We start from the raw sequence: 26,943 nt of genomic DNA on the forward strand, positions 1-26,943 counted from the left end.
TCCACTAAATGGGTTTACTGCAAGTGAGGGGATGATTCCACTTCCTGCTGGAGTCTAGCCTGTTAGAGTGATTTGCCGTACCTAGCAAGGGAGTGTGCTGTTGTCATGGTTTATATCAGGTTTTCAACCTTAGTCACAGAGTACCTTGAAAGTATCCTGGTTTTCATTTCAACCTTTGTTGTATGTCCTGAAGGACTGTTGATTGTTTTATTCAGTCTAATCGGGGATGTTTTACTGCCTTAAAGCTTGATGACATTTTGTCAGAAATGGATATTCATGTTACAAAACTGCCAAATTTGCCACACAGATTGCCCTGAGATGGGAGAGTTTAGTCGGATAGGGGTCCTTGTTTGATTGCAGTCTAGTGAGCTTGGTTGTGGGCTGCAGTGTAAAAATAAACAGGCTGGGAACACCATGTTTCAGAGAACTGCAGATACCCAAACCAGTGGTGGGGATCACCGTATGACCACTAATTGGACATTCCAAATTAAGGTGAAAATCATGCCAAATTAAAGGGAAAAATGGAAAATGGAAGGTTCTGGAAGTTTGGTTGTAATGAAAACCAGCATACATTGTGGTTGTCCAGGAGCAGGGCTGAAAACCACTGTATTAGTTAAAGATGTTAGGAGAAGTGAGGGAATAGTGAAGTTTCATTTCACCCCTGATGGGTGGAGCCTCAATCTACTGTCAATCAAAGACATGTGACTCTGGTCTCTACTGAAGAACACTAATTAGTTAAATTGCTAGGCGGGTGAGATGGCTCCACCAACTCTCGGCTTGATGTGGCTTCACTTTCCCCTTTGCCCCTTGGCTGTTTGAGTCGAGTGAGAACAACCATGAAACCAGCTAGCAAATGCCAAAAGCAGGAAAACGGCACTATATCGACAAAATACAGAAAAAAGGCTGAGAGTAGGAGCAGACTGAACTGCCTTTACAAACCTTTCACACAGAATGATCCTCAACCTGTGAAAGCATTGCCACATAAAGCCGTCAGTACACGGAATGAACAGCCTGCTTTGTTAATACAGGAGTTAATATGCAATGAAATAGGCTACGGGAGAGCTAACGTGGTCTGCAGAATATTCAATGCGACGAGAACAGAACTAAAGTGTAAAGAAAATACAAAGCGGGAGGCCAAGGAAATGGGGTTAAACAAAGGGAGAGACATGGGTGAGAACTGATCCTTAAACATCCTTAAAGATGACCGCTACTATCGATTACCGGATCACGTGAGGACTGTGGAGACGAGGACAGATAAAACAAGCAATTGGAATGAACTCAGTGTGAGATGTGAAGAATAGATCACAAAAGGATCAGTCAAGGTCAGGCGGCCTACCAGTGAAGATCTTGGGGGCGGAGCTGTACAGGCTGTCGGCGCTGTCATTGGCCGGGGCAGGCGGCTGGGCGGGCGGAGGCATGTTGGGGCGGTTCCGTGGTCTCGGCACAGGCTTGGGGCGGGGCAGAGAGCCGGTGTTCAAATCGGAGGGCAGGGCATAGGGGTTTATTTCGGCAGGCTCCGGCGGGGGTGAAGGGGTGCCCGGGGGGCTGGGCGTCCCGGGAGGGGACTGGTCCGGCCCTGACTCAGTACCCGCCACCTGGCTGGAGCTTTTGAGGAGGGGAGGCGGAGCTATCTGGGGCGGCGGCTGTGGGGGCGGGTGATTGGGCGCGTGGAGTGGTGACAGGTTACTGGAGTGGCGTCGGATGGCGCCCACGTGCGGCGATCCGCTCATGTTAGACTGGGAGTGCCGAGAGACCAGCTTGGGGGGCGGCGGGTCCACGGGCGGAGTCGACGACGCTGTCTGAGGGCCGGGCTGCGGTGGAGGGGGGTTGGCTGGTTTGGGCGGGGCAGGGGCGTGCTTCTTTGTACCTTCATGGGCAGATAACACAGGAGGGCATGATTTAAACATGTGAAGAGAGAACTACAACGTCCAATGAGACGGCGGGTTTCCTGTGCGGCCCTCACCTCTGCGCATCATGTGGGGGCTGGCACTGCGGGACCCGCCCGGGGGGGTGGCCACGCCCAGCTGGCTAGCCGCGTGTCCATGTGTGCCTGCCCCCCCGTTCCGCTGGGACGGGGGCGTGGACGAGTGGTCACGGGGAGTACTGCGGAGTGAAATGTCACCGTTCGTTTGCACGCTAACAAACCGCTCGCATTCCCAAATCACAGTACACATTACACACAGCATTTCAGCGTCCATGACTCTCCCCTCCTACAATCTATATCTGATGACATTCTCCCTTTTCTCTCCTCTCTAATCAACACCTCCCTCTCTTCTGGCACCATGCCCTCTTCCCTGAAGAGGGCCAGAGTCACTCCCCTGCTCAAAAAATTTACTCTTGACCCCTCTGCCCTGAACAACTACCGGCCTGTCTCTCTTCTTCCCTTTCTCGCTAAAACTCTGGAACGGGCGGTCTGCTCCCAACTGTCCACTTATCTTCTCCAGAACAATCTCCATGACCCCAACCAGTCTGGCTTCAAGAGTGGCCACTCCACTGAAACCGCCCTGCTCGCGGTCACTGAGGCGTTCCACTCTGCTAAAGCACAATCCCTCTCCTCTGTCCTCATCTTCCTCGACCTGTCAGCCGCCTTCGATACAGTCAACCATGAGATTCTGCTCTCATCGCTGGGATGGGTGTCACAGGTTCTGCACTCGCTATGTTTTCCTCCTACCTCTCTGGTCGCTCCTACCAGCTGACTTGGAGGGGCGCAGTCTCCGACCCTCACCCCCTACGAACTGGAGTCCCGCAGGGCTCGGTTCTTGGGCCTCTCCTCTTCTCGCTATACACCATGTCTCTTGGTTCTGTTATCTCTTCCCACGGCTTTTCTTATCATTCCTACACTGATGACACCCAACTCTTCATTTCCTTCCCCCCCGACACCCAAGTCACCACACGGATCTCTGCCTGCTTGGCTGATATCTCTGCGTGGATGACTTCCCATCACCTGAAGCTCAACCTTGCCAAAACTGAGCTTCTCTACATCCCTGCTAAGTCCTCTCCGTCAATCGACCTCTCATTGACTGTTGAGGACTTTGTAGTTTCCTCCTCCCGTACGGCAAAGAATCTTGGGGTGACTCTTGATAACTGCCTCACCCTGGCTCCACAAGTATCCTCCACTGCCAGAACCTGCAGGTTCTTTCTGTATAATATACGCCGTATCCGTCATCTCCTGACGGAGAAAGCCACCCAGCTCCTAGTCCAGGCGCTCGTCATTTCCTGCCTGGACTACTGCAACTCCCTCCTAGCCGGTCTCCCAGCATGTGCCATCAAGCCCCTCCAGCTGGTCCAGAATGCTGCAGCCCGCCTGATCACCAGTCAGCCCAGGTCGGCTCATGTCACTCCGCTTCTCATTGGCCTCCACTGGCTTCCTATTGCCGCACGCATCCGTTTCAAGGCCCTAGTGTTGGCATTTCAGGCTGCTAAGGGGACTGCCCCACCTTACATACAATCCCTGATCACTCCCTACTCCCCAGCTCGACCACTCCGGTCTGCCAGCTCTGGTCGCCTTACAGTTCCCTCTCTACGTGCACCTGGCGGTCGAGCTGCACGTTCACGCCTGTTTTCCGTTCTGGTTCCTCAGTGGTGGAATGACTTGCCTACCACTGTCAGAACAGCAGAATCCCTCCCCCTATTTCGACGCAGACTCAAAACCCACCTTTTCAAACTCTACCTTAGTCCTCCCTCCTGATTTCCCCTGCCCCTCCTTTCTGATATCCCTATCCTTGTCTAACCCCCCCCCCAAAAAATAAATAAATAAATAAATAAATAAATGCACTTCTGATGACAACTGTTTAGAACTGCATTTCCTGTGTATTTTGCTAGTTTCTGGATGTGATGCTCTGCCTTATGGTAGAACCTATGCACTTGTAAGTCGCTTTGGATTAAAAGCGTCTGCCAAATGACTAAAATGTAAATGTAAAATGACTGGTACCTCTCTTTTCGACTCTCGCTGTCCATGCTGCCGGGCCGGCGTCTCTCCAGGGTGCCCGAGTCATAGTCCATCAGGGAGCTGGAGTGGTTGCCAGCCGCCGTCGGCATCGAAAACATGCCCGACACGTTGAAGTCCAGATCTGCGTAGAGAGACACACGTCCATGATCCTCATAATGGAATTTAGCTAATCTGCCCTGATAGTGATAATCCCAAATGCTGATTCTTCAGTGTAGTTACTGAGTCTGAACTGTATTAAGATCTCATCACTTATAACACACATTTTTAGTTATGTATCAAATGTACAAACAAAAATATAATAAATTAAACCCTTGAGCATACCAAGCATTAACCCCAAAAAAATGTAATAGAGGAAAGCGGTTCACTGTCTTCAGTGTAAAAAACTGACAGAACAAAATTCACACAATGCAACGGGAGACAGTAATAGTGTGGGGGAGTTGTGTCTCTCATTAATTACGACTGGTAACCTGAGGGAGAGAGAGAGATACCTCCTGGAAAGAACCATTCAGCGTGCTGGATGATGGGCTCTATGATGGTGACTGCATGGACTGAGGTAGCAGCTGCTAACTCTGCTAGATTCCTGAGGAGAGAGAGCGAGAGGGAATGAGAGGGGGAACGGTGGGAGGGAGAGATGCAGGGAAAGAGACAGAAAGAGAGTGAAATTAAAAAGTGAGTGAGATATTTTTTTTTAAAGATATTTTTTAGGCCTTTTTCAGCTTTATTGGACAGTATATAGTATAGAGAGACAGGAAGAACGGGAGAGAGAGAGAGGGGAAGACATGCGACAAATGTTGGACGGTCAGATTTGAACCGCCGACGTCAGTGCTCTACAGGCTGCGCCACCGAGACACCCAAGTGAGTGAGATATTTAACTGGAAGATAACACAGTACATAAATTCCATAAACCTACAAAAAGTGTTTGAGTATTAAACCCTGGCACATGGTTGGATGATACCAAGCACTGACCAATCACAGCACTGAAGGCTGTATATTTGATGTGTGCTTGGTATAGTAAGTCAACCAAACCTTCCCTAGGTTCCTGTTTCTATTCCCTTCCCTTCAGACAAAGAGCTCCAGACCCATCCCATGGTCTCTGCGGTGACCATCTCACCCCTCGGCTTTGGGCCAAAGCAGATTGGGCCCCAAGACGATGGCGATGTTACTGGGGGTCATCTTGTTTACATCGCAGTCCTGGGACAGCTTGGCCAGGAACTTCACCAGATACCTGCAGAAAAAGGTACAAACGGCATGTAAAACCAGAAGTCCCTATGTATTCTCTATCTTATGCTCATCTATGCAAGCTGAGTTTCTACTGAGGTTGAGAGGGGTGGTTGTAGGATTTTGGTAGCCAGGAATGTGGGGGGGGGATTGGGTGGGTGGGGCTTAGTTGGCTGTTTTGAAAGCAATTGCGGACCAGGGAACCAATCACTGCAGAGACATAAATAACAATACCGAACAACAGTTTGTCAACTCGACATGGTTTGTCAACTTGCCATGGTTTGTCAGTTTGCAGCAGGATCATGCAGGTTTCTAAACTTACTTGAAGTTAGCCTTGCTGTTCTTTTCCATTTTGTCACAAGTCATCCACAAAGCCTGCAATCGTCTGTCGGGGTCCGACACACTGTGGAAAAGGGGAGAAGTCAGCCTGGTCAGGCTCAGCTGCTAAGTCAAATGAAGAAATTGCTGTGTATCCACAGTGCAGCCTATTGCATCATGTGACTTATATTGCGACATACTATGCCAACACATTGAACGTGATACTATGCCACCCTGCTTTGAACGTGTAGCCTCTGATCTCCATAGCAGCCAATTTCCCAAACAGGAATGCATTTGATTTTTCATTTTTATTCAGGCTGGTTCAGGAAGTGGGTCTTACCTCCCCGCCTGTATCCAGTCGTCGTAGAGCTGGAAAGTCATGAGGGGCTCTGGCAGCTCTCTCAGGTATGACTTCAGGGCACCTGAGTGGGTTGAGCACATAATGCTATTCACTCTGCACATTTACACAGGTATGCTAGCACACAAGCTTTCTCAAGTTCTGGACATTGGAGGAAAACGCGTACACGCCAGGCAGTGTACGTTTTCACCCTAAAAACTACTTAAACAAAGGCCTGTAATATCAGAAAATTATCCATGAACCATTAAAACTTAGCTTTACAGATACTGCACAAGTTGTAAAAGACGCAGAAGATTGTGTTTTCATAGTCGAATTTAGGCAACAGTCAGCAGTTGGGGGAGGGGGGCTGTTTGACTAGATTCTTTAGGCAAACCGGTTGCCGGCTCTTTTGTTCTCCCATCATCTCTGCGTCTTCTCTATATCATTCATACCCATGGAAATGCATGCAAATAAACAGAATTTGCATTTCTATGGTATTGTCATCGGTCCCCTCCTTAATGTATATTCATAAAATGTATCAAATTGGAACGTTTCCACTCAAACCGTAAACAGTCTGTGTCAATGTCAAATAAGAATATGAAGCTGAACTTCCAGTTATTCTGTGGCTATGGAGAAAAAAAAAAACAAGATTGTCATTCTGTGAGGCCGTCTTAAAAGATGATGTGCAGTAAAACGTCTGGACGCTTTACTAAATCTTTGCTGTCGGGTTGCAAGGAAACGGGCCGTACCAGCTACAGCGTGGGGGTCGGAGTAGAACTCCTCCAACTGGGAGGTGGAACAGTCCAGCGCTGCCTTCAGCTTCTTCAGCTTGGAGGCCCCTGCAGTGATTCGGAACAGCCCCTGTCACACAGGGAGTCGGGTCAGAGCTGCACCACCCCCCAATAATTCACTTCACAGCAATGACAGAAGAAACAGGCCGCAGTCTTACATTTACATTTACATTTTAGTTATTTGGCAGACGCTTTTAATCCAAAGCGACTTACATGTGCATAGGTTCTTCCACAAGTTAAAGCATCACATCCATAACTAGTAAAATACACATGAAGTGATCTTCCAAACATACAGTCATCATAAGTGCAATTATTATTATTTTTTTGGGGTTAGACAAGAGGAATAGGGATATCGGAAAGGGGGGGGGGGGGGAATCAGGAGGTAGGACTAAGGTACAGTTTGAAAAGGTGTGTTTTAAGTCTGCGTCAAAATAGGGGGAGGGATTCTGCTGTCCTGACAGTGGTAGGCAAGTCATTCCACCACTGAGGAACCAGAACGGAAAACAGGCGTGAACGTGCAGCTCGACTGCCAGGTGCTCGTAGTGAGGGCAGACCGGAGTGGTCTAGCTGGGGAGTAGGGAGTGATTAAGAATTGTATGTAAGGTGGGGCAGTCCCCTTAGCAGCCTTCTATCGTAACCAGCTGAAGTTTATGAATAATCATCACGAGGAAGGCTGAAGGACTGAATTTCCACTGGCACCGATATCGCGCTGGGTCACATGATGAATATTCAAAGGATGCCACAGATTTGAATGTCAGACATTTGACTCTAAAATGACACAGGCTAGCGATGCAATTCTATTATATTATTGGTGGCTTCTGGATATGAATTGTGGGGAGGAATGGACTTGTGATTGAATAAAGCCAGCAGTGACGACATGGGGCAGCCATAATGAGGTTCATGTCGGAAAACCATGAGAAATTTGCTTGTGTCCAACTAAAAACTTTTTTGCAAAAAACCCATTGACTTTTTATAAAGAACCTAAATGTAATTTCAGTTAGATACTCAATGAATGGTAGATAAATGGTGGGACAAAATACTGTCTCTGCTCTTTAACCTCACTGGCTAAAACATTGGGGCAGTGCGGCTAATCAGAAAGCAGATCGGACCTCGTAATCCCTCCCACCAGATGCTGAGCAGAGTAACACAGAATCCTCAGAAAAGGAAGCAGGTGTTTAGTGTCAGTGGTATTTTAAGCACTGATTTTGGTTAAGGAAAGGAGAAGTGGTAGGCAAGTGGTCGTGCTATGGCTTTGAGTTTGAGACGACCACAGAATCTGCATCTTTCGCTTTCACACCTTCACACCTTCAGATAACTCCCCGCTTCAGAGATGCTATTGAAAGCACAGGAAAAACAAAACCACATTCTTCTGCTGACTGCAAAACATCTAGTAGTAGTAAACACCTTGATGATTTAAGTGAGGTGTTTTAGTGCAGACTAGAACAAAAACCTGCACCCATCATCTGATGCCAAAATAACTCTGAAGTGCACAACACCAGACCAAAACTCAAAGGGTCACAACCTCTCTGTGCTAAAGCTGTTTAATTACATAGATCACCTTGTTTGGTTTCTTTGGGTCTGAAATAGCTGTTGTTTTTAAAGTTTCAACAAAAACCAGCAGGCTTTATCGCTCTGCAAGGGCAAGAATGAATACGGCTTAGAGGAAGTCGAACCTTCTCACAAAAGACGGCTGTTGTGTCCACGTAATTATGTTTGGCCGATACTCTTGTTTTTGAGTTAAAAGCTTACCCCAGGGTTTATTTTCAAATACTCACAGCATTCTCATTCTCCAAATATTTCTAATTAATTTCCAGTTCCAGTGAGATAGCTATGCTGGTAGGGTAAGCTGAAGTAAACTTCTGATAGTTCAGAGACATGGCCCTGGTGGCCTGTAAAGACAACGTTCTGATAAGGAGCAGTTTCTGGTCTTTAAGACTGCTTATCCTGCTTCAAAACAGACCTCTGTGCATTGCTGTGTGCGTCTGACTGGCTGTCTGTCTGTTTGTCTGTCTTGTGTGTGTGTCCAGGGTGAGGAGGGAGGGGGGGTACTGTATAACACATGCAAGCTTATGTATATCCCTTGGTATATACAGAATGTTTGTATGCGTGCTCGGATGTGTATATGGGATGTGTTTGTGCTTAACCAAGCCATGGCCCCATGGTAACATCCTGTGCTCTTCTATGTGTCAGGGGTAAGCAGGTGGTGTCAGGGGAAACCAGGTGTTCAGGGGTAACCGGGTGGTGTCAGGGGTATGCAGGTGGTGTCAGGGGTAACCAGAGGGTGTCAGGGGTAAGCAGGTGGTGTCAGGGGTAACCAGAGGATGTCAGGGGTAAGCAGGTGGTGTCAGGGGTAACCAGGTGGTGTCAGGGGTAACCAGGGGGTGTCAGGGGTAGCAGGTGGTGTCAGGGGTAAGCAGGTGGTGTCAGGGGTAAGCAGGTGGTGTGGGGTCACTGGGGGCCGCACCTCCTCCTTCATGCCAGTCTCCAGCAGCATCATGACGCAGGCCTCCAAGGGCAGGGCGATCTCCCGGTTACTGCGCTTCAGGTGCTCGTCCAGGTGAGTGCCAAAGGCTGGCTTCTCTGTCCAGGACTCTGCTCAGGGTGAAACTCAGCGTTACCAGTCCACCGTCACTACATGCCAGCCTCCACATCCGTGTTTGGAGACTCTGCGCTACCTCAAAGTCTGTAGTGAGCTTTTTAAAAGTATGTCCTCCTTGTACAGGGTAAATATTTGTACTTGCTATGTATTTTAATTAGGCCGGTGAATGATGTTTTAAGCCGTATCTGCGTCTGCATAAAAAGTTAACATAATAAAAAAACTGACAATATTGCTCCAAAGGGATGTCAGCAGAAGAGAATGGGAGAAGAGAACAGGACAGAGGAGAATGGTCTTACCTTGCTGGGCTTTTATGTTTGGTAAGAGGCTCTCTAACGCAGCCAGAGATCTCCTGTGGTACTCTGCCTGGGCCTCCAGTAACTGAAGGAGAGAATCAGCAGGGCAGAAGCAATGAGAATGGCCCTAACCACGTTCTGGGATGACAGATGGTGACACAAGCCACCAAGATATGAATGCATGATTCGGTCTAATCTCAGTGCTCAACACCTTGACTTTTAGGAGTCAATTTAAGCAATGTCTCATATGTTTTAATGTTGAATGGTTATTATAAATTTTAATTATGCTTTGGCTGAGAATGTTTTTAAAGAAACTAAAAAAGCAAATTAAGTAAAATTCCTTTATGCAAGTTAAGTAAATTGCATACTGTAAGGAAATTCTTTAAGTTGAGGTAAAAGCTTGTTGAGACTTGACTGAATTTAGGCATCAGACTTTCTCACAGTACAGAAAAGAGATCAGGAGAACCGTAAGTAATAGCTTGCGCCGTATACTACTGCTGTCTGAATTTCTAAATATTTACCAGACACAAATTCCAGCATTGCTCTTGACAGCTGGGCCAGGATAGGCTGTACTCACCGTTAGGAAATGGCCTGCATGCTCGCCCTCCTTAGAGGAGAAGTTATACAGATCTGCAGACAGCTGGTCCTGCACAGGGCAGAGACAGAGTTAGGGTCAGACTACCCAGACCCATAAAGGGTTCTCTTCCTGTGGCTTTTAGGTATTATTTCCATTTTTAACTGGCCTACTTAGTTTAGTACAACATATGTACCGCAAAGGATGTTTATATGTTTACAGAAATTCAGTTGACTTAACAACGGCTGGTATTAGTTATATCATGGGATTCTAAAGCAAGAACATACACTTCAGTTGACTCCTTGTCTCCTTGTACAGTGACATTTCGTTGTATGTGTATAATATATATATTTTTTTTTCTGTGATCAAATGGCACCTCTCTGTAACAGCTCTGTCAGGAAATGGAGCACAAGCAGAACACAGCAGTGACAGTGAATCTGTCATCCTATTTAAAATGGCAATAATTAGCAAAAGAAAAGTTCCCCTTTTTCCCTGCCAACCGCCCCCCCCCCCCCCCCCCCCCCCTCCTCACACACACAATAACAGAGCCAATCACACCAACCCTGGAAAGACAGGAGCATGCCTTACAGATGGTTGGAAGTACATTAGTGCACCTTGCAGACAGACAGACAGACAGACAAAGGCAGATAGAAAGGAGCACACCTTGCAGACAGACAGACAGACAGACAGACAGACAAAGGCAGGTAGAAAGGAGCACACCTTGCAGACAGACAGACAGACAGACAGACAAAGGCAGGTAGAAAGGAGCACACCTTGCAGACAGACAGATAGACAGAGGCAGACGGACAAATAGAAAGGAGCACACCTTGCATATCTCCACTTTGTTCAAGGCTTCCTCCATCTCCTCCTTTAGAGACTCCACCTTAGCGGTCAGAGCCGGGTTGGTTCCCGATGAGATCGCTGACTTTGACTGCTGAAAATACCTAGAACCAGTAACACATGCATGTGCGTTTACTCCAATGTATTTTTTTCTGCATAAAGGATATTAATCTTTTGAATAGATGCACAGCAATTCATTTAACAACTTGACAGCAGGACAGCCATTTGCTGATCGTGCCAAGGTCACCGTTAGGCCTGTTCAAGTTCATCCAATTTTTGCAGAGTAGAAATGGCCCATCCACGGCGGGCTGTGAGTATGGGTTTGATACCATAGAAACTTGCTTCATGACTATTGAGCCTATAATCCAACCAGAGGTTTATTTGGAGTGATAACAATTAGTAGCTGTGTCCCTGAGACAAAATAAGTCAAATGCATATTATAAATTGTAAGAGGCATTGTTTTTTTTTTGCTGGCTAGAATGTCTGGAAGGCTTTATAATTCTCTGACTGATCATATTTTTACCAGGAAAAACCAGTAATGTGAACTCATAGATCAAATATATACAAATTATTTTTTTTATTTTTTTTAAACCCATTGAAAATATATAAACACCCTTTATGTGTGATCTGCTTAAGAAAATAATAATTAAATGAAATTAGCATTAGCTCACCTGTTTTTGGCAGAGTCATAGTCCAGTACATGCTTGGCCAGCTGTTTCCTCTGTTTCTGAATGTTCGGTATTTCTACCTGAGGGAGTGGGGAACAGGGTGGCATGAACACTGGTTCAATGCACAAGAACAATAAAAAATAGGAGCAACAGTGTGTGACTGCTTGTGTGTTGAGTTGTGCATCTGAGTGGAACGGTATGTGATTACGCCTCTATGTGAATGTCCAGATGTGTGTAAAGATGTGTGAGTATACATGAGTGTACAGGGGTCTGAATGTATGTGTGTGTACACAGGTGTACTAACCTCTGCTATCTGGTTCAGAGGCTCCAGGATGTCTTTCTCTATCTGTTGCTCATGCTGCAGCAGCTCACTGGCCAAAGTGTTCTCTGCCTCTCCACAAACCTCCATCATCTTACTGTTACACACAAACGCACCATCATTTACATTACATTAATGGCATTTGGCAGACGCTCTTATCCAGAGCGACATACAACAAAGTGCATACCCATAACCAGGGAATTTACTATAACACATACACAAACCTCCACCATCTTACTGTTACAAACAAATGCACCATCATTTACTATAACACACACACATACACACACAAACCTCCACCATCTTATTGTTACACACAAACACACCATCATTTACTATAACACACACACACACACACACACACACACACAAACCTCCATCATCTTACTGTTACACATAAGCACACCATCATTTACTATAACACATACACATACATATACACATACACACAAACCTCCATCATCTTACTGTTACACACAAATGCACCATCATTTACTAAAACACATACACATACACATACACAAACACACCATTATTTACTATAACATACTACTACTAATACTATAACACCTCTGCCATCAAACTATAACTGACACTATGTGTTTTCTATAACAATGACACACACTTCCCTCATCCTCATGCTGCTAACCAATCAGCCGACAGGCACAGTTTGACTGGCGGTAGACTCACCCAATCAGGGATTCCTCTCCCAGCTGATTTCCCGCCTCCTGCATGGCCTGTGATAGTGCAGTCAGCGGGAGCTTTTTCTGTCAGAGGAAGAACCCAAAGCCCAGGGACACAATCAAATAGCAGACAGACAGATGTCTGAATCACATCCCAAAACCCCCCAAAATTAAACTCCAACTCCCACTATCTCTGTAGTGGTTATAATCATAATTTCCTGATGTGCTCTCTGAAGCCTGTATATACAGTCCCCTCCAAAAGTATTGGAACAGCAAGGTCAATTCCTTTGTTTTTGCTACACACTGAGGACAACTAAGTTTGAGGTCAAAAGATGTACATGAGATGACAGATCTGAATTTCAGCTTTTATTTCCTGGTATTTTTCCAGATGTGTTAAACAACATCACGTTTTGTATCAGACCACCCAATTTTTAGGTGAGCAAAAGTATTTGGTGTTTCTTGTTGCCTAGATGTGTCCTGCTAGATTGATTGGTTAAACAATAAATAGTTCTGAATGTCTACACTTTTTAGTCTTAGCCTTAGTTTTTGCCTGTGAAGACTGCATTTGTGAAATATAAGCCAACATGAAGACCAGAGTGCTGTCTTAGGGCGAAAAGCAAGCCTGAGAAAGCCTCAGAAGCCTCAGAAGCCTCAGCAGCTTAGAAAAGAGGGGAAATCATTGGGGATAGCTTGTACAACAACTTGTCTGAAATGTCCTGAAAAAGAAAGAAACTGCTGGCATACTGAGCAACAGACATCAAACAGGTCGACCAAGGAAAACAACAGCAGTTGATGACAGAAACATTGTGAGAGCTGTGAGGAAAACCCCCAAAACCTTAAAGAGCAGCAATATAGAGGCTATACCACAAGATCCAAATCACTCATCTGTAGTAAGAATCGGAAGGTGAGATTACAATTTGCAAAGTACAGAGATGGGGCTCTGGAACAAAAAAAAGTTCTGGAACAAAGTTTTATGGACTGATGAGACCAAGATTAACCTCTAGAAAAGTGCTGGAAAGGCCAAAGTGTGGAGAAAGAAGGTATCTGCTCATGATCCAGAACATACAAGCTCATCTGTGAAGCACGGTGGAGGAAGTGTCTTGGGCTTCCATGGCTGCTTCTGGAGTGGGCTCACTAATCTTTATTGATGATGGTAGCAGCAGGATGAATTCAGAAGTCTACAAAAAACATTCTGTCTGCCAACTAATGGAGAAATGCATCCAAACTAATTGGGAGGAACTTCATCATGCAGCAAGACAAGCACACTGCCAAAACAACAAAGGACTTTATTTGAGAGAAAAAGTGGAAGGTTTTAGACTGGCCAAGTCAATCACCAGACCTTAACCCAATTGAGCATTCATTTCGCCTTCTGAAGAGGAGATTGAAGGAAAGAAAGCCCCGAAACAAACAACAACTGAAGGAGGCTGTAGTAAAAGCCTGGAAAAGCATCACAAAAGAAGAATGCAACAGTTTGGTGATGTCAATGGGTTGCAGGCTTCATGCAGTTATTGCAAGCAAGGGATATGCAACCAAATATTAAGTCTTACTTACTTTCATTTACTTAAGTACTCACTGTTCCAATACTTTTTGTTACCTAAAGAAATGGTGGTCTGATATCAAAGGTGCTTTGTTCTAAGTATCTTCACACATCTAGGTGTAAATACCAGGAAATAAAAGCTGAAATTCTGAACTCTTTTGTCGTGTTCATCTTTTTATCTCAACCCCAAATGTATTCAGTGTATTGCAAAAACAAAGGAATTGGCCTTGCTGTTCCAATACTGTTGGAGGGGACTGTATCTGTCAGTAATTATGAATGCACGCAGTGAAAGGTAAACTGTTCATAGCCATTCAGAGACAGACTGCTCCGCTTCAGTGATGGTGATGTAATGTTATTTGGTGACTGATGTAACTGTGTTTGGTGGTGATGTTACAGTGATTTGTGAGGTTATGGCAATGTATCAGTGATGCAATGATGTTACAGTATGTAACCGTGTTTGGGAACAGTACTGTTATGGTGTTTGGCTATGGCGATATTACAGAGCTGTAACAGTGACGTAATGGTTGATTTGCGTTGTTTCTGATAGTGACGCTGAGGCTCACGTGTCTTTTTTCCCCATCTGTGCCGATGTTGCCCTGCATGCAGTTCACCAGGCGCTTGTGAGCATTATGGGCGACCGACCGGACTGTCTCCAGCCGCCGCTCAATCTGCACCAAAACAAACAGGAACTACCATCAAAACACACATACAACTGGGAAATCACAGTCAAAACACACATACAACTGGCAAATCACAGTCAAAACACACATACAACTGGGAAATCACAGTCAAAACACACATACAACTGGGAAATCACAGTCAAAACCAATGAAAACTGGCAAATGAGTGAAAAAATGGTACAACCAAGAAAATACCAGTCAATATATCATAGCCTTAAAAATCACAGTAAAAAACTGGATAAAACCAAAAAATAAGTCAAATTAAAGACGGTGATCGGAAGAACTAAACGCACTACTGAGGAAGGCGCACGTTCTTGATTTGTAATGCGTAGAGCTGGATACTGAACTCTCATAGCACCATAGAATATTTCTGTGCCTGAGTCTGGGGCTTATCAAACACACTTCAGAATCACAGGACTTTATCTCCCATGATGCCCTCTTTGCAATACTTTGTTTACTAACTGCACTTCTGATAGCCATTTGATTGTACTGGTTAATCTGAAGAAATTAGGCAGGTCTATTCAAACTCTGTGAATGGAATTTATACATGAAAACTATAATCATTACGTTTACCTCACTATCTCACCAAATACAACTAGGTGTGGCTCAGTCTGCCAGAAGGTGGGTTCCAACCTTTTGTTGTAACCAGGAACTCACACTGGATGACTGAACCAATCAAACCACCAGAATACCCTCGATTAGTTAAATCAGGTATCTTCCTGGTTACAACAGGAACCTTCTGGCAAGTCGGTCCCAATGACTGGAGTTAAGAAATATTGGATTAGTCTCTTTTGTGACCAAAACATGGTTCTTCCTGTTCTGCGGTTTCACAGCATTTCTCCTGGCTGGGGAGGAGGAGTACATCAGAGCTGCCAAATCTGGGAGGGGATTGTAAAAACACAATACACACCCTTGTCTGCTCCAAAGCCAGTCAGACCAGGAACATGAAATGCCGGAGGCACAGACTGAGACTGCCCATACCGACCACTGTGAAGGGACACCGATCCCGGCTCCACCCCTTCCTCTGACTTGTGCTCTGATTGGCTGCCATTACTATAACTTTTTCCTGGGAATGTAACATGGAAGCGTCCCCAGGGAAGTAGAAGTTGGACAATGGCTTTGGTTTGACAGTGCTGTGGGGATGGCCCTACAGTGGCACTCTCTCAGACTATGGCAGCAGCTGACTTATTATTATTATAAGGTACATAGTGTGGCATCAGGAAGACATGGTGTTCTGGTTAGGAGGCCTGTCTATCACCCTTCTCCCTCAGCATAGGGAGCAATCACAGTTACTGTGCTTCAGTTTGGAGGAGGAGCAGTGAACTCCCCCGAGTTTGAGTGAAGGATAAGGGTATTTACCTGGGCCTGTTGGAATGATTGCTATGGAGGCCTTGTGGCCTGGGGCCAAATTCTCAGAATAACTGCTCTGACGAAACACCTCCCGGGACACTTGCGAATCCTGTGTGTGGGAGAGGCACCCAGTCTGTGTCCTCAGATTTCATTTTTTAAATAACGTGGCAGATCTTCTGGGTCTGGGGTTTTGCCAATCACTGATTCATGATGCGATAAGTGTGTTTCAAAGAATGTTGTTTGCTGGACCAATGCTCCAATCCTATGACTGATGTGTGCATGCAAAGATCGCAGGTGCACTGTGGAATAATATTACATTTACTTTTTATATTTTTGTCATTTGGCAGACGCTTTTAATCCAAAGCGACTAAGTGCATAGGTTCTTTGATGCTAAGTTAAAAGCATCAAATCCATAACTAGCAAAACACGCATGAAGAGCTGTTCTAAACAAAAAGACAATAGTCATTGTAAGTGCAAATTAATCAATCATAATAATCGGGGTGCATAATAATAATCAGCTGTTATTAATTCTGGCCTGCTGACAAACGCTTGTTTGTGAAACAGGAGCCAAGGACGGGGTGATTTGTTTATGTCAGGTAATGAGGACACAAAAAGGAAGGGCTATTACCTGCAACAGGTCATCGCTGAGGACTTCAGTTTTCTCTGCCCTGTGGAGAAGGAGAGTAAGCAATGAGGCATTCACACAGGAATTCAGTGAAAGGGCACTTCCTGGCCCAGCTAGGCCTCGTTCCTGTCAAGCCGGCCGAAAACCCGTGCTGGAGACCTGGCCAAACCAAAAACTGTCCCTGTTTGCGTTAGACTGGAATCCTAGTAATGCTGTAGAACTGGGAATAGCAAAGGGAGGTATCCAAATATACAAGCCTGAGGGGTGGGAAGCTCTGTTCCTGTGTTTTTGTGTTCAGCTCAGTTCCCTAATTAGCTGCACACACTATGCAGTGGCACGGAAACGCAATAATAGCCATCAGCTGTAATTCATGAGCATGTCAGCAAATGCGGCTAATATATTACATCACATGACTGAGGCAATTCAGTATTTAGGAGTAAAAGTTGGCATGAAACCTAGAAACATATACAGCCCTCTTGGCTAACTCTGATTAGTAAAACTGCAAACAGACTTAAGTATTCTAACAGTGTGACATTGTAACATTCTTTCACAAACATTTACTTTTCAAAATTACACTGTGGTGACTTAGTGGATGGTTCACAGTTCAGGGTTCAGGGTTTGAACCTTGCTATGAACACTTACAGGACAGATTTTATTTAATTTTTATTGATTTAATACAATTAGAAAAATAATTTCTGTTCTTTCATCTCTGTCCATCCAATGTAACACATTGAATGTGAATGAAACAATATGAACATGAAGTTAAAGTGCAGACTGTCACCTGTACATTTGTGATCTGTGTAGGAATTATATCCCTTTATACATAGTCCTTCCACACTCTCATTGATGCCTTTTTCCCCTGGAACAGAGTACATGAGTTTCCCACATGCACAACTCATAATAATACTGGTGCCAGCACGGCCCACAAACTCTTACCCCACCCCCCCCCCACCCCCTCCCCAGGATGGACATATGGATCTTACTCTTAATGCCTTTGGACATTAAGTCTTTGTGAATCCATTCTGGGGAAGCCTTCGCATTGAAATGTGTCAAGAGTAGAACTGACATGAAAATGAGATTACTGGCTTATTGTTAATCCTTTCTGTTATCTGCCATAAGGAACCTACTCCTGGTAATAACACAGAGTCTGGTTAATCTGTCCTCTGATATACTGTTAGTATCCTTCTCCTGGAGAGCCTGGGTCAACCCTGACTGCACACTTACAGTGTACAGCTGTAACTGCTGTTCGTATTATATTTCTCTTCCACAGAGGAACCAGCCAAGTTTGTCCATTTAATTGAGTTTAAAAAAAATTTTTATTGAGCTTGTTGCTCAGGGATTGCTTGTTCTAATCCCTGGCACAACACTGCTGGTATACCCTTATAAAAGGTAATTAACCTGAATAGCTGCAGTAAAATAACCAAAAGAACAATATGGACCTGCCTGCAGAAAGGGAAGTCTGTAAAACCTGTGTGGAGCAGAGTATGAATCCCAATATCATTGGCTATACATGGATATATTAAGTCATAACTATCTAAAGACAAAACATAATTTATCTGCAATCACTCCTGCAGTGTGAAACCTGGAATCAATGTAAACGTCACATGTCTCCACACCTTTCACCATTGTCTACCTGTGCTAGTTTCTTGCAGTTGGGGCTTTGTGTTTATTGGAATGCTTCCATTGATGGGAGATATTTACTGCTGTAGTTTCATGTTTGCACTGTTTTGCCCTGCATTTTTCAATTACCATGCCGACAAAGAATTTACTTCTATTGCTGTCCCAGAATGCACTTCCTGCTCTCTGCATTCCAGCCTGTTTGTTACAGCACCTTTGGGGCAGTGGAGGATGAGGGGAGGCTATGGTGTAGCTACTTATTCTTCTCCTCTTTTTTCTTTTCCTTGCTCCTGACCCATCTTTAAGGACAATCCAACCCGTTAAATGTTCCTTACTAGAAGTAGAAGTTAGAAACTCCCAATATTGCCTTTGAGCAAGAAAACGTGAGTGCATCCTTTGCGGAAGTATTTTTTCAGGTAATGTGACATATAAATTATCGACCTGTAGCTCCACCTCCCCCCATCTGCCACTCATCTGCCACGCATCTGCCACGTCAGTAACTGACAATCCATTTGCCTAAGTCACGTTCTCTTGCTTTCCCTGTCTTCACTTCATTTTCTAGCCTCTCCTGATGGGTGGAGCTAGGAGAAGAAAAGTTTGGAAAATGAAAAAAGAGGAGAAAAATAAGCAATTGGAATGAGCCTATAGTCATCTGAAGGGGGTGGAACCCTGAGATGGGGGGCAGGGTTATAATCACTGTGAGGGACCCTTCACTCTTGCCTTCCAGGAGTTTGTAGGCAAGCACTCTTTTGCACATACTCTAAAATGACACTAGACTCTTCGGGATTCAAGACACTATTGCCAACCTCTGGACACAAATTAGTGTCAGTAGGCCGCAACAATCCTGCTTTGTCATCAGGATTAATTTGCGTCGAGGTATCATCATGTTAAACAGACATGAAACATGTTATGCTCTGGCTACGTCTGTCATTTTGTCTGCAGACTGTAAACTTGTTTTTTAACATTTATAGGATTTTCCCTTTATGGGAGCACTGTGACTTTTTTCAGTTGAGCTTATTTGGATTAAATGCTTAAACTATGGGTGTAGGCAAACACATCCAGTGACAACATTGGCTTGACTCTCCAGCCTGCGTTTCCCAGAAGGTAACGGGCACTCAAACTCCACTCCGCCCATCCAGGCGATCACATGACACTCCCACGAAAAAACAGTAATGTTAGCATACAAATATCATGGAACCTAACTTGGCTGGCCTCTAGCCTGACCAATATGATGGACAGCTCTGACTTCGCCGAGAACCTTACAGTTCTGAACTAGAATTTACAGAGGAAGAATTGCATGAGCGAGAGCGACAGACAGGGGAGGAGGAGGCAGCCGAAGCTAACAGCTTTCTAGCAGCTCGTTTTTTAAATTATAAACTATTATGGATGTGGTTAACTGGATCACTCTGTGCTGCTGAGTGACATCCAGAGCTGGATGGACAACCACCATCTAAAGCTCAACCCAGGTAAGACTGAAATGATATTCATCCCTGCTAATACCTCTCCCCATCTGGATCTCTCCATTTCCCTCGGGGATACCACACTTATGCCATCACCCAGTGCAAGGAACCTCGGCGTGGTGATGGACAGCAGACTGTCCCTCTCCGAGAACATTGCGGCGGTGACCCGGTCATGCAGGTTCTTCCTATACAACATATGGAGAATCCGCCCCTTTCTCACCCCCTACTCGACCCAGCTCCTGGTCCAAGCGATGGTTCTGTCCCGCCTGGACTACTGCAATTCCCTCTTGGCTGGCCTCCCAGCGTCCGCCATCAGACCCCTCCAACTGATCCAGAATTCAGCAGCTCGTCTGGTCTTCAACCTTCCCAAATACTCACACGTCACCCCCCTGCTTACTTCCCTCCACTGGCTGCCTGTCATGGCTCGCATCAAATTCAAAACATTGGTGCTAGCCTTCCAAGCAGTTAAGGGGTCTTCCCCAGCTTATCTACAAAAAATCATTAGACCCTACACCCCTGCCAGACCTCTTCGTTCAGCCTCCACCGGCCGCTTGGCACCTCCCCCTCTCCGAACCTCCACCTCACGCTCACGACTACTGTCTGTTCTGGCTCCACGGTGGTGGAACGAACTCCCCGTTGAGGTCAGAACTATAGAATCTCTCCCCACCTTCAAGCTCAAACTGAAGACGCACCTCTTCAAGCAGCACCTTTCCCCGTCCCTCCCTACCTCTCTGTGAACCTTAATTGTTGTCTTTGTGATTTATTTTGTGTATTGGTATTTTTAGTTGGCTAGGTAAGCAGTGTTTGGATAGTTAAGTTTGGTCACTTTTGCTTTGTTGTTTGTTTGTTTATTTGTTCGTTTAAAAAAAAGAAATAAATATTTTTCTTTATCTTTGTTGTGCAGGTAGCAGTTGAAATTGTACTTCCCTCTCGGGTCTTTCAGCGCACTTATCCCTGGTTATGGGTATGCACTTTGTTGTATGTCGCTCTGGATAAGAGCATCTGCCAAATGCCATTAATGTAATGTAATGTAATGTATTATACCCCCCAGGCCTTACTAAATAGCCAGGTAATAGGAATACAGTTACTGTCCTTGCATTTTCACTCAGCCTAGGCCTTTCTGTGTTCAACCAGTCAAGCCTGCTTAATATCCCCCTGCTCTGAGCTGAATAAAACCAGCAAAACAACTGGAGATTTTTGGGTTTATGCAAACCAGGTATGAGCCAGTATGACAGAAACACTCAAATTAGATAGTTTAGCTGCAGATGTGTCACAGGCAAGTATGACTGACTGGGTTGGTAGTCAGGATGAAAATGGTAGAAACACACTTTCTATGAATGATCCTTAATATATATATATTACTGTTATGAACACTAATAATCATTAATAATTGCCTATGTCAACAGTTGTTATGAGAAAGAAAGAATTACTATTACAACAACAAGCTGGGCATTTTGATAAGACAGTAAAATTGTGAGTTTTCAAATCAACTCTGACTGTGTATATTTTACTTGAGTACATTTAACAGTTAAGCTTATACATGTATTTAATTACCCAGCAGTAATGTATTGTTCTTTGAAAAATGTTCTGTGACAATACAACTGAAAGGTACTTAAGATTGCCACTGATTATGAAGTGTTTGTATGTGGAGGGACTGTTGCCCTGCTGATTTCAAACTTTTCCTGGAGGGAGGATAACTCTACCACCCAACGGCATTTGCACTCGTCCAGTAGGAACTTTCCAAAAGCCCTTCCACTCTGGAGGTTTGATCTGTCGGGGTAAAAACGAGCCAACTTTATCCCTCAGTTCCCGTCATGGTCATTATGAGGCCCCTGTGGTGCCTCTATGAGGATGTGAAACCAAAGACAGGCCAGGTTTACTAAACTATTTTTTGAACACAAAAGCTGTTGCTACAAGTTTTGCTGGATATAGTAAACAGTGTCGTGCAATTAGGACCTGAAGCACTGAGATTATGTCACGGCAACTTCCCTTAGTTTTGATATCTCCCATCATGCATGTATGCCTTGGTTTGGATATGGGAAAGAATGGGGTCAAATAAATACTCTGTCTAAATTACTAAAGAGCCACACACCCAATGATCAAATTCCCCGCTGTCTATGGTGAAGCTGCACTCACCAATTCCCTGTGTCTGGATATTTTACGTAGAATATAGTCCACAGAAGTAGTCTGTAGTTGCTCTGATTGTAGTTTGTTTTGTACCACCCGGTCTGAGGTGCAGGCAGTATTTATATGTTTCTATTAATCATGTCTTATTTTCACACGTACTGTCCTAACTGCCAAATTCTGCCGGCATTTGGTGTGCAGTGGGTTTTAATCTCAATCCCTCAGTTTAGGAACCACTTCTACACAGGCCTTTCAAATGATCGCTCCATAGAAATCTAACCAGAAGCCAAAAATAAAAACCTGACAAATTCCGGAAAACATCAGTTTTTGTGCGGCATTCATGCAACAAAAAGAAAGAAACTGGAAGATGCCAACATTATGCAGTTGTCATGATATTCCAGTTCCAGTTATTTACCAAAAGTGAATCATTTCTTCCAATGTCCTTCACATCAGAGAATGCTTGCATTTTCAAGACTCTCTCTCAAATCAGGCATGAGATATGCCTGTTTAAATAACCACTCAAGCCACTCTTAAACATTTTAGTAGGTTATTGCAACACCAAGTGGCCAGTCAGCACTATATTCATTCAGTGGCCAGAAATCAGTTCTCCAGCACCCCCCTGCTGACAGGCACACAATGTTTCATGGTGTAATGTGAATCTGTTCAGAAGTTGCATGCTTCATCCTGAGAAACCACACACATGGCCATGCCCCCCTTTGGCCAATTGGTGTCAGTTCTTCCTTGTGCCCCCTGATAAACCTTCCCCAAGAGTTTTGTGGTTTTACGTGAATCTGTTCCGAAATTATGCCTTACGTGAAAAGTCACACCCACTGACACACACTTTTTTTTTGCCTTCTCGAAAAATGAAACTATTCTTATTTTCTCCATGGCCAAGCTTTCCACAAAGTTTCATGCAAATCCATTCAAAATGTTTGTTAAATATCCAGCTAACTGCCGGAATGGGGCAAAAACATAATCAATGTCGGAGGAAAGAAAAACCCACACCCATGCATTTCTACAGTATTTCAGAGAGCTCTCAGTCAGAATGACGTCATAGTTTAACTACTCCTTCCAGCCATGCACTGTGCATTCGGCCCAGAGGGGACATCCTTCAGGATGATGGCATACACAGTGGACTAAGCACCTTCTCCAGCCATTAAAACCTTCCATGGGCGCCCGCCAACACTGTTGTGGAAATTCAGGTCCTGTCCCAGCTCCTGCTTCCTGTTTTGGTTCACAGTAAAAACAGCCCTTTCCTTTGAGAAGGGCCAGCCAGCTTCCACAGTCACAGGAACCACCCGGAACAATCTACGCTCAGCCCTCCCTTTATCCCAAACCGTAACACTAGTCACGTTCGTCTACGGTGTGGGATCTGTGTCACAGTTGAGCAAATTCACTGACCTTGAAATCACGTGAATGTACAGTGATTCACATGCTTATTCTGTATTTATTTCCCAAAACAGCACCGGTTCACAAATTCTAGCTTGCCAGCCAGTCTTGCAGTATCAACAATGACTGATGCACTGTGTGTCTGTGCCAGAATCACACAACGGCATTGAGCTGTTGCCTCTGTCCCAAGAGCATTGAATGGATCCCTACCCTGGTGACGTAGAAACTGACACACAAAATTCTGGGAAATAAAAAACAACCCAGTAACAAGTTCCATGGAGAGAGTGAGCAAGGCACGGTGAGTGTGGGCCTGGGATAGGAGCTTACTCAACTGATAAAAATGTAACTAAAGAAAATTATTTTTTCTTTAAACTCAGCTGAAATGGTCTGTTTGCCTGGGAAATTCTTTGGATCCATGCATCATGCGGAAATGAAACTGGGGATCCCCCCTCACCCCACTGTACTTTCCCCGCCAGGAGGGCACCCTATCCTAGGTAAATAAGACATTCAAAATATTCCTTTAAGGACAACTCGGGTGGTTCATGAGAAACTCAAAAGTCAAATTTGGCTTTTTCTGGTCCTTTCATTTCCTATAGAACTGTTCAACACTCAGATTTGATTTAGCCATTTTGCTAATAGAATCATAGGAATGGTCTATGTAGTCAAATAAAAAAGGCTGATAATAAGTACACAAAGGGTCAGGAAAGGAGGAAAGTGCAAGTCTTGGGAAGGACCTGGAATGTTCTGCCAGTCTCCACAGGCAGGTTGGCCAGTGCCCCAGCCTCCAATTCTGTTTATAAACTTGCAGGAGAGGTAATGTTTTACACTCACCGCCACTCACAAGTCAAAGGGCAATGCCATGGCAACAAGAATGCTATAATCAGCCTGCCACTCCATCCCCCATCCCCCACCCATTCTGTAAATCCATGAAAAGTGGATTTTTCCACTGGAAAGTCATTATTGTGTGGACAGGTCTGAGATGCTAAAAAAAGGAATCACTTATCATGTTAAAGTCTATGGAAAGTGTTGCATCACTCCAAGTCGGAGGGCTGAAGGCTGAGTGAAGCTTGACCATATGACAAACTTACTTTCACAGAGGCTGCAGGCTCTCCGATCTACACAAGAACATGCATAATTCATAACATAAACCCTTCCACCATTCTACTGTATGTAGGCTCTGCTTGTTATTTTTGCCATTATTTTATGTTATGAGGTCAACTGGATGGACCTGTGTTACTGGCTTCACGACCAGGGCAGGAGTGGGCCCAACAAGTGTGAACAAGAGCAGTGGTTCCCAAGCTGTGGGCCTGGACTCTCTCAGGAAAGTTTTAGGAGGGGTTGAGGTGACATGGCATATGAAGGCTACCCCATGGCAAGGGGCTGCATCTGTACCATCACACTTCTAAGGTCCTATGGTCCTTAACTTTGGGAGGAAAGAGCTTGTGCTACTTTTTAACTGAGAAGCAAAGAATTACCAGCAGGAAATTAACTTTATAGTTATGAATAAACACTATAAAATTAACGCGTCCATATACGGTGTATTTTGAAGTGTTCATATGAAGTGTTTGTTCTTGCTTTAGACCACAAACCTATCGATGCCCCTAAACTAGCCACTCTAATGCTGGCAGGTCATGAGAACTTTTGTAAGAATCCAAAATATCCTTCATTACACACATGTCAAATGATATTCTAAAACTTAAACTTTAAAGGTGAACTATCCCTTCAACGTCGCATCTTTTTGCGTCATGTACTGACGTCAGTTGCACAAGATTTTCAGGTTTAGAACCTCAGTAAAATACCTAAACCGGAAGTCATACCTGCAACCTTCAGGATTCAAACCCACTAGTTTCCCAGCAAATACCACCACACCTATCCCGTCGCGTCATTCACAGCAGGACCTTGTTCTGATCGCCAATTATTAGTCGACGTTGAAATCCATGGACAAGCACACGCAGATTGAATACGTACCCAGAATGATCTCATTGCCTATGTGGTAAAATGTGAGAAACACAGGCTAACCTAACATAAACATTACAGTTGAAAACTGTATCTGAATCCAAATCGCTTCTTGTTATTAAATGTTCATCTTACTTTATATTTTAAGATTTCAAAACATTGTGGCATCGGGTGAGAATATAGGCTAGTCTCCATAAAATACATACAATTTTGCTCAAAAAACTCTAGCCTATCATAAGAATCAGGACTTTCAGCGAACTAGCTGATAAAACATGCCCCAACACGCACGTATGAAGAGAATAGGGGCTGAATGACACTAGAATTTAAACATGAAGAAACACGTTTTAATAAACATTTCTATTATTATTCCTTAGCCGTAAAATGTAATGCTACTTTTTCACTAACAAATAAGGCTGAGTTTCTTTCTTCTAGTTCAAAGCAGTTGCGACCAGGACAGTCCCGATGATATTAAAGGGTAGCTGGTCTACTGTACAGATTTTGGGAAAGGCTCATATACCTACCTGTGGAGACCAACTCATAAGACAAAAATTGTACTTGCCTTCCAACCGTTTGGTTGGCGAGCTGTTTCATTCGATTGAACTGTTTCTTCATTTTCGCTCGTTATTCCGACGTCTTCCTTTTTTAAAGAAGTTAAAAGGCCCCGCTGCAATATTCTTCATCGGACGATAATCCCGTTGTTGACCTGTGTAATCGACATTGTGGACAGTAACAACAACCCGAGATCCGATACAGCCACAGAAACTGTCGAGACTGCAGCCTGCACTCCTGTCGATTTCCTAGCGAACAGACATAAAGTAACTGACGGCTCAACTCAACACACTTTTCCACTTTTAAAGGAACAATCGATGTTTCTTCTAACTATTCTGACAGCATCGACGTCCTTTTGGCTTTAGGAGCTCATTTCAGTTTTGGGAGCATTCAACTGGATCTTGCAGCTGTTTATCTCACAGGAAATGATTTTCACTTCCCTGTATGGAAGCTATTGTAGACGGTGACATGCGATAGTTCCGTACAACAGTGGTTTTATATTAATGAGACACTTTGAATATTCAGGAGAGGAGAACGTCGCGTGGTATGGCTGGGAAGACCGCAAGGGGGACCCCTAAGTATTGTAAAATAGGACTGCCCTTGTAAAACCCTCGAATATGATGTTGATGCTATTGATCAGTGCCGGCCCTAGCCGTTGAGGGGAGTATGCAGGATTCTATTTTATTTTGATCAGTGGCCTGTAAAGGTCATATACACCGATCAGTATTTTCATGATTAAAAATACTTTAAACTGTAGAAACTTGTCTATGAACACTTGGTATTTCATTGTATGATATGTGTACTTATATAAGCAGATAATCATAATTGAATTGCGTTCAAAAGTTTCAATTTAACGTTTTTTTAAATGAAAATGTAAATCTTGTAAGCCCATGGTGGGGTGGTATTTAAATATCTTGGTACATACTGGTGTTCATGGTCACATATATCTTAACAGATGCTCCAGGACCTTTAGAATTTTTTCATATTAAAAATAAATAAAGAACATCTGCCATTTCATAAGGCATGAGATATTTTCCTACAAAGGTTTCTCCATATGCAGTGCCATG

The 26,943-nt window shown here is 44.4% G+C and overlaps 1 protein-coding gene across 2 annotated transcripts in view; it reads right to left on the reverse strand.

The window, feature by feature from the left end:
• Positions 1-26,326, reverse strand: part of arhgap17b (Rho GTPase activating protein 17b) — a 29,557-nt gene extending 3,231 nt beyond the window's left edge. The window contains exons 1-19 of one of the 2 annotated variants that reach the window (XM_061224224.1): positions 25,887-26,326; positions 16,785-16,824; positions 14,690-14,794; positions 12,597-12,673; positions 11,892-12,003; positions 11,591-11,667; positions 10,906-11,023; positions 10,083-10,151; positions 9,509-9,590; positions 9,078-9,205; positions 6,572-6,683; positions 5,826-5,907; positions 5,490-5,570; positions 5,061-5,174; positions 4,438-4,529; positions 3,932-4,070; positions 1,964-2,103; positions 1,337-1,867; positions 940-963 (exon numbers count right to left, since the gene is read on the reverse strand). In XM_061224224.1, the coding sequence (XP_061080208.1) occupies positions 959-963; positions 1,337-1,867; positions 1,964-2,103; positions 3,932-4,070; positions 4,438-4,529; positions 5,061-5,174; positions 5,490-5,570; positions 5,826-5,907; positions 6,572-6,683; positions 9,078-9,205; positions 9,509-9,590; positions 10,083-10,151; positions 10,906-11,023; positions 11,591-11,667; positions 11,892-12,003; positions 12,597-12,673; positions 14,690-14,794; positions 16,785-16,824; positions 25,887-25,939 (2,157 nt within the window). In that variant the 5' untranslated portion in view covers positions 25,940-26,326 and the 3' untranslated portion in view covers positions 940-958. The remainder of the gene's footprint in view (positions 1-939; positions 964-1,336; positions 1,868-1,963; positions 2,104-3,931; positions 4,071-4,437; positions 4,530-5,060; positions 5,175-5,489; positions 5,571-5,825; positions 5,908-6,571; positions 6,684-9,077; positions 9,206-9,508; positions 9,591-10,082; positions 10,152-10,905; positions 11,024-11,590; positions 11,668-11,891; positions 12,004-12,596; positions 12,674-14,689; positions 14,795-16,784; positions 16,825-25,886) is intronic. The other variant, XM_061224223.1, reaches the window with a different exon arrangement.
• Positions 26,327-26,943: the final 617 nt, after the last annotated feature.

The sequence above is a fragment of the Conger conger genome, chromosome 16 (assembly GCF_963514075.1).
Source record: "Conger conger chromosome 16, fConCon1.1, whole genome shotgun sequence".
Taxonomy (NCBI): Eukaryota; Metazoa; Chordata; class Actinopteri; order Anguilliformes; family Congridae; genus Conger; species Conger conger.